The 11,145-nt window shown below is 43.9% G+C and overlaps 1 protein-coding gene across 1 annotated transcript; it reads right to left on the reverse strand.

The window, feature by feature from the left end:
• Positions 1–90: 90 nt before the first annotated feature.
• Positions 91–7,302, reverse strand: LOC121332400 (leukotriene C4 synthase-like). Its single transcript, XM_041397830.1, has 5 exons — positions 7,245–7,302; positions 3,106–3,205; positions 1,251–1,321; positions 495–576; positions 91–247 (listed from the first exon to the last, which is right to left on the reverse strand). Exons 1-5 carry the CDS (start codon positions 7,300–7,302, stop codon positions 100–102), a joined length of 459 nt encoding a protein of 152 aa, XP_041253764.1. The 3' UTR covers positions 91–99.
• Between the last annotated feature and the right edge of the window lie 3,843 nt (positions 7,303–11,145).

Below are 11,145 nucleotides of genomic sequence, written 5' to 3' on the forward strand. Positions count from 1 at the left end.
GGAATGCAGAGCCAGGGAAATATTCTCTCTGATGGTGCCACATGACTGGCTCCCCTGTGCAGGGACAAAGAGTGGGTTTTGGGGGATCTGTGGCCCCTCTCACCAGGCACCACGGAGCTGGAGAGGCCACACCAGTGCTGCCATCCACGTGGAGGAGCTGGGCCTCAGGAAGTGTGCCAGGAGCCCAGCCAGTGCCAGCCCCAGCAGCACCCAGAGCAGCCAGGCACTGGCATACAGTGGTCCCAACCTGGGTGGAGAAAACGCCGTCAGGCACTGCCAGCCCAGCCGGGCACGAGGCACTCCGGCAGGGCTGTGGGTCCCCACCCACCCTGGGGACAGTCAGGGAAGAGGAGACAGAGCCATGAGCACACGGGGGCAGGAGGAGAGGAGGAGGAGGAGGTGAAAATCTGCCTGCAGCCCCAGCCACAGGGAGGAAGCCTGTGCCAGGGCTCCCCGGGCTGGTTTGGGTGCCCCTGGTCCCGCTCTGTCCTTACCGTCCCTGGGCAGCCCCGGCGTAGCCCTGGAAGTACCTGAGGCGGGTGTAGAGGTACAGCAGCCCACACGCTGCAGTCACACCTGGGGGGACAGGGCAGATGAGCTCTGGTGGGGCTCAGGATCCCTGGCACTGCTGGGGCTGCATCCCAGCACATCCCCCCAGCAGGTGGGCATGACCAGAAAACAAAACGCAGAGTGATTTGGCTTTAAACCGCTGCGGGAGTTTAAATGAGTTTTCTTCCTTCCCTTTTTGTGAGGGATGAACTTCTCTGCCCCACAGAGTTGTCTTGGGACTTGGGTTGGCAATGCTCCCTTACGTGGTTTCTCCTCACAAATAAATGGTTGCAGCAACCAAATCCCCTGAGCTCACTTGGTAGGGCTAGACAGTGGATAAGTAAATGTTTGGGTTATGGTTTCTTGTTCTGACATAGCTCTGCCTCAGCTGCTGACACCTTGGCACCCTGGGACAGCCTGACCTTGTCCAGGAGAAGCAGCACAAGGGGACAGCCAGGCTCCAGCAAAGGAGCAAGGGCTGCCAGTGCTTCCTCCTCCAGGCAGGAATGGGCTCAGCTGCTCCCAGCTGGAGTTGAGGCACTTCTCAGTCAATCCAGCTAAAGGGAAATTTGCTTTCCTTGAACAAGAGCCTCACAGGCACAGAGAGAATGCCTGAATCACAATGGGACTTAAATTGGGGCTGGGTTTTTTTGGTTTGTTCACATGGTTTGGGTTGGAGTTCCCCCCCAGATCCCTCTTACCTTGATGGAAGAAGATTCCAGCAACCCAGAGGAGGGAAATGAAGATTGGGAAGTACTCTGAGCAGTTTGCCCTGGTGAGAACCAGAGATGAGAGTTAAAACTGCCTCCTTGTACATCAGAGCCTGGATAACCAAAGCTGGAGAAGGGAATTGGAAACTCTCTTCAGAATAAATTAAAAGAGCTGATGAGAACCATCGCTGTGCTGTGGGAAAGAAGCCTTTTCTGTGAACAAGCACACCCAATAATCTGTATTGTAGAGAAAAAAGCAGCCAAACACACAGCATTCACCTCTCCTGCATTCACATGGCCCTGGAATGACAATCTGTGGCTGAGATGGAGATTTGTGTCTGCTGGACCCTCGACAGAATAGGCTGCACACACAGCAGCATCCCAGACAGCTGCTGGGGGAGAGCCTTGTCAGGATTTAAGGAGCTCTCTCTTCCCCTTGGGTGGACACTGCCTAAATTTGGGAGTCACACAAGTCACACACTAAGAAGGAGCCTTCTCTCAGATAAAATTCAGCAAGAGGTGATCAGATTTACAGCCAGGTTTTCCTCCTTTTTGCTTTAGTGATAAAAATACAGATTTTCTGTAAGAAGAGTAGGAGCTGTGATATTAAAGACATTGGTTTTGTTTCTCCCACATTTTACCATTCCCTAGGCAATTCAATCTTAATGTTGGCCAAAAATATACAAACCTTTGGAGAATAGAGCCAGACTGGGAGCTGGAAAAAGTCTGAAGAACCTTATTCTGTAAATGCAGTTTGAGCCTCAGCGAGGGGAGGCTGCCAGGTTTCAAGTGAGTAATGCATCGATACCACTTTTTCCTTTTTTTTTTTTTCAATATATCAAATTATCCATTTGTATACTCCTCCATGGGGAAAAGAGAAGAAAAACCCACAAAGAAGCAGTATCTTCTCAAGTCCAAGCTCCCCGAGGTCACCTTCCCTGCTACAGCCCATGGCATGACTTGGTTAACACACATTTAGTAGTTAAGTATTTAATTAAAAGCCGCATCAGCAGCTCCCCAGCTCGCAGAGGCTGATGTCTCCAGGCAGGCTGGCCTTCCATGGTCCCACAGAGGGACTGAAGCTGCTGTTTTTGTCACTCCACAAACGTTTCCTGTGTGCTGGCAAGGGAACGCAGCTGCTTTGTTCGGGATTTAGTGCCGGGCTGGAGCTACCCTTCACACCAGCTCCAGCCAATTCCTTTCAATTGCTTACAAAACAGAATGACTGAGATGAAAGATGGAATCTGGTGCTTGCTGGAAGCCGAAGGGATCTGTGAACGTTTCCAGTTTAGCTCCAGCATTGCTCTCTCCATAGGAACAGAGCAAAAAGAAACAGCCCTCAGCAGGGGCCCACGAGTGCTGATTCTCACAGTACAATGGCTTCTGAAAGGGAAAAAATTAAAATGTCCTTGTAGCTGGTTCTGCCAGCAAGGCCCTTTGCTTCAATTCAACAGCAAAACATTACAAGAAAATATCAGGTTATTAATAAAGCTTTGGCTGCTCTCACCATTTGGAGCCAATGGTAATATTAAATTTAATGATTCTAATTGTGAATGCTCTGCACCTCCTCCATACGGCCACTAATTTGTAATTTGGCTGCCTCACAATGCCAGAAGGAGAATTATCATGGATGGACAGGAACACCCCAGCCAAGTGCTCCAAATCAAAATGCAGACCTTTGCACACAAAGCATTGAAAAAAAAAAATTATATATATATATATATATATATATATAAAACAGGAGCAGTAAGTGGAAAGGTGATTGAGGGAGACCAGTCTCTCCCAACAGTGACAGCTGACTCAAGTCTTATCTAGATAAAGTCATCACAAAAAGTTAAAATCTTACTGAGCTCTGAAGGTCCTCTCAAATTCAGGGTGACCTGTTGTTTCAGGAGGGGAAATCTTGTACTTCCGACGGGCGTAGATCACGTGCATTGCAAAATAGGCTGAAAACAGAACACAGGAATGGAAACAGCCCAGCAGTGTTTATTTAGCCAGGTGTTATCTGGCTTGGAATCAAGCAAGTGGTTAGAATGAAAGAGCTGATATGATCTGGGTCCATAGTCCAGGGCTGTCACACACGACCTGTAATAAATGTGCCATTTATTTCACTCATGCTTTAAATGCAGGTTTGGTTATCCCAGCTGAGTGCTAGTGCTGGATGGCTCTTTGCATCATCTCACACCCAGCAGAGCCCTCAGTGCTGCTCCCTGGCAGATCAAACACACAATAAAACCTTACCAAGTCCACACTGAGCCACAGAATTACTTCTTAATCTTGCACTTTGTGTCTAGAGGACATGTGAACCCTCAGCCAGTCTGATGGGAATGATGTGCAACACTTTCTGCTATTCCCAGTGGTGCAAATTATGGCCCATGTCACAGAGCAGCATCCAAACTGTCAAGCACTGGGATATCATTAAGTCAATTGGAGATGCTCCCAATCATGGCAATAAAAGGAAAAGGGAAGAGGATGATTATTTCTTGTTCTTCACTCCTGCAGGACAGCCCCAAGGCTGTCAAGGAGCAGAGGTGCTGCCCATGCCTGCTCTCAGCCTGTGCCACATTTGAGCCAAGGCACTGACTCAGGGTCTGCTACATCAGTCCTTTGTATGTTTGTAAAGGATATGGAAAGTCACTTCAAAACAATGAAAACTTGCTAACTTGAAGATTTGGACTGTTTCACTATTTATTGAAAGCTCCCACTCCCACAGGCAATTGCTGATGCTCTGTTTTATTTAGGTACACTATTACACTGCTGTCTTTATTGAAAATTCCTATTTTCATATAGGAGAAAACTAAATTATAAAAACAATTACTTTGGTGGCTCTGGTGGTGTCACTGAGACACTTCAGTGAGCAAAGCCCTCACATAGCAACATTTCCAGAGCATTGCACAGAGAGACAAGGAGCCAGGGTGCAAGGCCTGCCCTGGGGACTGTCCTATTGTAACAAAGATAAAAGCAGAACAGCAGGAGAGAGAAGGGGAAGTAGGGACAGATGTTCCAAGATTAAAGACAAGACATGTGCCTGCAGAAAAGCATTAGTACATATGTAGAAGGGAATTAGAAATGTAAATAGTCTGATGCTACGTGACTTGTGTATCACAAGGTTTTACTAACATAAATACAGTCATTCCTTTCAGAACACACGTAAGAACAATTAAGCGTGTTCTAGTACCTTCCACAGAACCCAGACCTAAATAAGAGGTGCTGACAGAGCAGAGTGGGGAGAAACAAGAATGTTTCCTCCTCTTTGATTCATTTGTAGCAGGTCGATCATGGGGGAGGGTGTCACCCTTCTGCAGATCCAGCAGGACAGGACAGAGCGTTCCCTCTGTGAATCCAGAGAGGTGTAACACACAACTGGAATTCAGCAGCTGCTGGAGAGCTCTGGGAATAACATGAAACCACAACCCATCTTGTTACCTCTCCTCCTCCCTGATGCTCTCAGGGTTTCACCCATCTCCTCTCCAGAAATGGGCTGAGCTGAAGTTACAGCATCATGAGCAGATCTGGCTTGTGGCATCAGCCCAACTGCACTGGGCAATGCTCTTCATCCTGCTTTGTGCCATCTGCACCTTCCCTAAGGCAGGATTCTTGTGACTGATGGGTGAGCTGAGAGACTTCACATCAAACCTCTCCACCAGCTCTACACTTAGCATCTTGCTTCTAGACACAGGGGCTAATATTCAGACAAGTCTTACACAGACCCCTGACACTCAGGGATGGGTGACGTACAAAACAACCACCCAAGAGGAGCAGGAGCCATGTGGAGAACAGCTGGCTGTTCCCCAAACCTGGTGTAAGGGTGAAGAACTGAGGATGAAGAACCAGTCCACAAAAGCACTTCTCAAAATGAGGTGTTGAAAAATCCTACACTGCATGAGCCTTCTCAGCAGAGACTCTTAGAGAAAAAGAGATCGATCTGCTCTGCAGAACCTTTCAAAGCTTTTTTTTTTTTTTTTTTTTTTTTTTTTTTTTGTGATTCATGTCTCGAGGTTAATCACCTGTGTGGATTCCCATGTGGCTTAGGGGCTTAGGGGCTCAGCTCTCACCCAAATTTGCCCCTCAGTGGAAATATTATTCATTCTCTATTTGATTATGTCCACAAACTTGTCAAATCATATCATAGTTGCTATCTGCCACATTTGAGTGAACCTGGCAAACAAGCCCTCTGGGGCCTGACAGTGACATTGCATAAGTTTTCTTTCCTTTGTAGCTGTAAAATAAAGGAGTAGTAGAATAATTTTGCTCTATGGTACAATGTTCACCACAAGGCTGGGGCACACATCTAGAGAGTGCTAAACTCAGGGGTTCACTAAACTGAGAATGACTAAATTAAAAAGGGGAAAGTTACTTGAAAGAACACAGAAACTGCGGGCTCCCAGAAAATCCAAAAAGAAACATAAAAATCAACCAACACTGTACCAAGGTCAGCCATTAAATTACATCTGCTGCACCAGGATGTGATGGAGGAGTGACTCTAGGGATAGCCCACGTCCATGCTTCAGTGCTCCCCTGCTCAGAGTGAATCCCAGACTGTAACTCACCTACAGAGTGTCCTTTAAAAACATGCAGAGAAAGCTCCTGCACAGCTCTGAACCCCAGTGACACTCGCACATGGATTTCATAGGACTAGATGGAAAGGAAACATACAGTATTTTGCAATTGCTCCTTGGTTTCCCATACAGAGATCAAAAAACCAGGATACTTCATGTGATCGAACAGATAGGAGGGTGCCAATGTCAGCTATTTATCTGCTGGCTTCACACCTGGCTTGATATGGCATCAAAGTAAAATGCTTAATGCTGCAACCTTTAAAAACTACTTGAAATTCTCATTAAACAAAAATATTTGAGACAAAACTGCTATCTAGGCATTTGCTACTGAGGGTTTCCTAAAGGAAAAGGGCTCAGCAGCATTTCTGTAACTCAATTTCAAGTTTTCTTCACGTCTTGCCTTTGTACACTAAACACTCGCTCCTCCTCCACTTAGTTTAACAAAAAAAATTCATAGTACAAAAGTTTCTTCCATTTGTAGTTGTATGTCTCTGTAAATTGAGTGGAAATTACTGAAAATTCAGAAGTCTTGAGCTCTATTTTTAAAGTGGCATATTTTGTTTTAAGTAATGCTTATATTAAGAGATTTATCATCTGACAGCCAAAAGCACATGATGCTGCTCAGAGATTCACATCCATTTGTAAGCAGAGGTGTGATAGCTGTATGGTGAATTGATACAGTAATAATAAACCCCATAAACGTTTCCTTAGAAAATGGTGAAGATTTTAATAAAATGGGGGCTCTGCCCCCATCCCAGGCAGGGGAGTGACTGTCCTGAAGCTCAAGGGGGAGAAACTTTGATCCACAAATAAATAGAGCTTGTCACCAATGCTGCTCCTTCTAAATGGTCTAAACACAATGCATCTATTTAAATTAGAAGTCACTGAGTTCCTTTGAAGAGCTCTGTGTCTGTTTCTGCCCAGAACTTGCAACTTTCCAAATTACTGTGCTCTCAGTCCATCTTGTCATCTGCTCTGTGCCACACGAACATGCAAGGATATTGATCACAGAGAAACACTTGTGTGCACTCTTTCCTACATCCACACCAGGTCTGTCTGTACACTGACCTCCCCACCAGCACATTTACTAACCTGCCTTTATTTTGGCTACCTCCAGCCACTGCAAGTTACAAATTACCTGCTAAAATTCAATCACAAACTAGTTTACATCAATAACATCACATTGAAAGTGCTTTAAGTCTAAAAGTTTTACTTGCTGGTTTTGAGGATCATTTTAGTCCCTGTTAAATAATGACCATCCTCAGACATGACACTTCTACCATTAACAGCCAAAAATTTATATCATTTTGCCATGTTGGAAAACATGACTTTCACTCCACAGACGCTCCAAGAAAAACACAGGAACCACATCCCACGAAGTTTAACATAATTAGCTGAATACTGGCATTGTACAAAGGACATTTACCTTGCTCCAGGACCCCCAGAACTGTGACTGTGGCCAGCAGGTCTATTTGATCTCTCATGCTTGCTGACTGGGGAGCAAACCCCAGTCTGATGTGCTGGGTACAGCTGGTCCAGCACTCCCACCACCACCCACTTGCACAGAGCTGCTCTGAGCACAGGTGTTTCCTCCACCACACCTTAGCTCACCCTAACTCTCTCCACACCACGTGGTTTTCCAAAGCAGCCACCCCCCAGAAAATGTCTATTCCATTCAGCCAAGTGCCTTTTGCTGAACAATAGAGCAAGGAAGAATTTTACATGAGCAAACTGTGAAATTCTTCTAATTACATTTACAAACTTTATACCATGATTGAATTATATGCTGCCGGCAATAGAAAGATGATGGAATTATTTCCAGCCCTTTTGTTGCTAGTTTTAATGAGCTCTGAAGCATCTCAATTATGTGCAAGGTTGTAAAAATTATTAACAAGCATTTACAAATTAATGACTTGACCTTCTGCTCTTATTTCAAGTAGTGGAGTTGACCACATGAAAGATTCGATAGACTCCAGCTGGAATAACTTAATTCTGTTCCCAGAATCTGTGATTTAACAGAACATTCAGATACTTTATCCTACTAATTACCACTCTTCAGTTTACCAAAGAGGAGTACAGTTCTTTCTACCACTCACTCACCCTTAGAAGTTTTCTGAAGTTTTTAAGCAATACAAATCTTTTCCTGGCTAACACACAAAAGAGAAGTTCTCAGTTCTGATGTCAGCAGAGGATGTAGAAACATACAGACCCTGAGAAATGTTACACTGACACAGAGTTGTAATTGTAAAATGTAAAACTGAAAAACCAGGAATGTTTTAGACCTGAACTTTTCCCCCGCTCCACAAAAGTAAAACTGGCATCAGTTCAAAAAGGAACCTTATGTTCTTGGGCACCTTTATATGGATGACTACTTTGACTTTAAAATTTTTAAAATCAAAGAGAAGGAAGGTTTTCCCTTAATGTTGGTGGCTGAGCCATTGCAGTTCTCTCTGTTGACTCATACACACAAACCCTCACTACAGAATTTGGGCATGTACCAGACCTACAGTCATTCCCAAGAGGGACAGAGCAAGATGTTTTTCCAGTTTGGCTCTTCATTGCTTCAAAACCCTACTGTGACAGCTCATCAAGTTGAAAATTCAGTTAATCAAAAAAATTAAAAAATCAAACATGTTACACTTTTTATATATAACCACACATGTAGAATAGTGAAACCACTCCCTTTCTCTAAAAACCACTCATATGATGTGACTTCAGCCTCCAAGGTACAGCAGACTCAGACGAAATAGAACTAAAACCTAAAAGTTAACCTTAAGTGAACCTACTGGTGACCAAAGATTTCATCTGTGGTGTCCAATATAAAAGTCAGAGGGGAAATGCCACTGGGGTCTCCTTACAACATATTTCAACAAACAATGCAGGCTTGAGAAAATTTTCATTACAGATTTCCATTACTGTCAGGAAAAACACTGGCATCAAGAAAATAAAAATCAGATTCTGAGCAAAGGTTTGTGACAAGCTGCCACTGACTCCTTAAAATCTTTTGAAAGCCACAGCTGTCATTTCAGTGGGGGGTGGTTTGGGAAATTTGTTTCACTCAATAACCAAAATGGAGCATTTTTAATGAAACAATAAAGCAAAAATTAATGCAACTTCATGGTTCCCCATGGGCTAAAAGCAGCTGATTCTGGTACTGCTGTTGATTGCTACACTTGGTTCTTTACAAACTTCTGAAGTTACAGGTTTCCTTCTCTTCCAAACAGAACACAAAACTTGTAGAGTAGGAATACATTAAAAACACACTCTGGTAAGCCAGGGGCTAACAACACAACTGCACAATGACACCAACTGCAAAGCTTACAGAATGAGCCACCAATGTCTGAAGCTGAGTCTGAAGCTGGGGACTTCAGCAGCCTGAAGCCAAGACCTGCACACACGCTGCTGCCAGCACTTTGTTCCTTGCTCAGAAACATCAGCTCCTGCACGTGTCCCACGTCTCAGCTGGATTCCTGTGTGTGCCATGTGCCTGCAGCAGACAAGTCTTGAGGAAATCAGTTTGAACCTCTAAAGGCTGTTATTCTGAGGGATTTGGCATATTTTGGAACTCCACAATTTTGCACATGTGAGGTCGTTATTAACATCTTTTTCACTATTAACAACCACCTCTGCATTGAGGTGGTTGAATTGAGGTTGAATTTCCCAGCTTAAGGTCTACAATGCATTCCAGAAAAAAAAACCCAAAGCCCGGAAGCAGTGGGAGTAGCATAAAGCCCGATTTTCAAAGTTACAATTTCTAAGGCCCCTTTATCCAGTTTTGGCCTGTTTAAATGGACTTTCTGAAACCATAAGAATTGTAAGACACAGCAGCAGAATTTGAGCCTTAGTAATAAATAGGCTGAGCAAAAACTGTATGTTGGGATGAAGGGAAGAAACCACCTCACTAAGAATGACAAAGCTGAACTCTGCTAGGCTCATGCAAATGTATAAAGTCACACCATGTATATTTAATACACTAGCAAAATATTTATTTTATAATGATAAAACAGAAGTGAAGGATTTCTTTTTGGTGTGCACCAGTAATTGTAGTAAAAGAATAAGGGGATTAATGGACTCTTTATACATTTCAATGACAAAAATTCATAAAGGTTAGCATCAAATTCAACTGTTCTCCATTTACAAGCATAAAACTTACCATAATACCCCCCAAACACATATATAAAGAATTATAGTTTTAAAATCTATAAAAAGTAAAAAATATACAGTCAGAAGATCTAACTCTTATTCAAATCTTTAATATAAAATTGTAAACATTTATTTACACAAAGGAAATGTGTATAACAAAATTTTGAGCACCCTTTTCAATTGGATCGTGGTTTTTGGAAGGCAGTGGATGTTGCACAGTGACTCTCTCACCTTGCCTGCCCAACCAAAACCGCAGTTTATAAATAAAGCCATGGGCGGCCGGCTGGGTTCAGTTCAGGGGAGATTGGTTTTATTGCTCTGAAGCTGCAGCAAATGGAAAGCCCGAGTGCAGACACAGCCAGTGACACATTACAGGGCACCAGGGCAGAGCCCAGCCCTGCCCATGCACCCATGCACATCAAAACCGTATTTTCATTTCCATTGAACTGTTCCAATCTTGTTCCAGTGGCACCCTGCTCTGTGCACAGGGACCAAACCAGAGCCAGGGGCTGTTTGGATCCTGTTCACACAGACACCAACAGGCAGTGTAAGCCAGTTTGTCTAGAATCACACCTAACTGTACTCCAACAGTACCATGAAAAGGCCCTGTCATCAAACCCAGATACCTTCCTGAACAAACCCTCTGGTCAAGCAGAGCAATATCCACCTTAGCTTCCAGAAACAGTGGAGGAAAGAGCACACCTGCCTTTTCCTGGACATTTCGCTGGATTGCCTTTTTGGTAGTAATAATGCAAACAGCAGATGTTCTTTTCCTCCAATTAAGAAATCACAACTGGATGGATTGTATTTTAACTTATTCAGAACCAAGTCTGTGTGCAAAATCTACTGGAAAACAGAGCAGATTTCACCACAACCTAAACAGGGAGAAAGAAAAGCTGAATCCTACTACCCTGTTATTTCTGTTAAGTGTTTGTAAGGGGGAGAAAAAAACCAGTGACATGGAAGGATGTCACTTGAAATTGAGGTCCCAAGCACCCCCGACAGGAAGGGAAGGCACACTGGTGCAAAGTTAATCCTTAAAATTAAAAATACAGCAAACACTCCTTCCCCTGACATTGCTAGTTTATATCTATACTCTTCTAATGACACTTACCTTGGACCAGTTTTTGGTTTAACTTAACAGTAAACCAAGCTCACTAGCTCTTTTCTTAGATTGCCAGTAT

Source organism: Onychostruthus taczanowskii, unplaced genomic scaffold (genome assembly GCF_017590055.1).
Source record: "Onychostruthus taczanowskii isolate IOZ18803 unplaced genomic scaffold, ASM1759005v1 scaffold14, whole genome shotgun sequence".
Lineage (NCBI taxonomy): Eukaryota > Metazoa > Chordata > Aves > Passeriformes > Passeridae > Onychostruthus > Onychostruthus taczanowskii.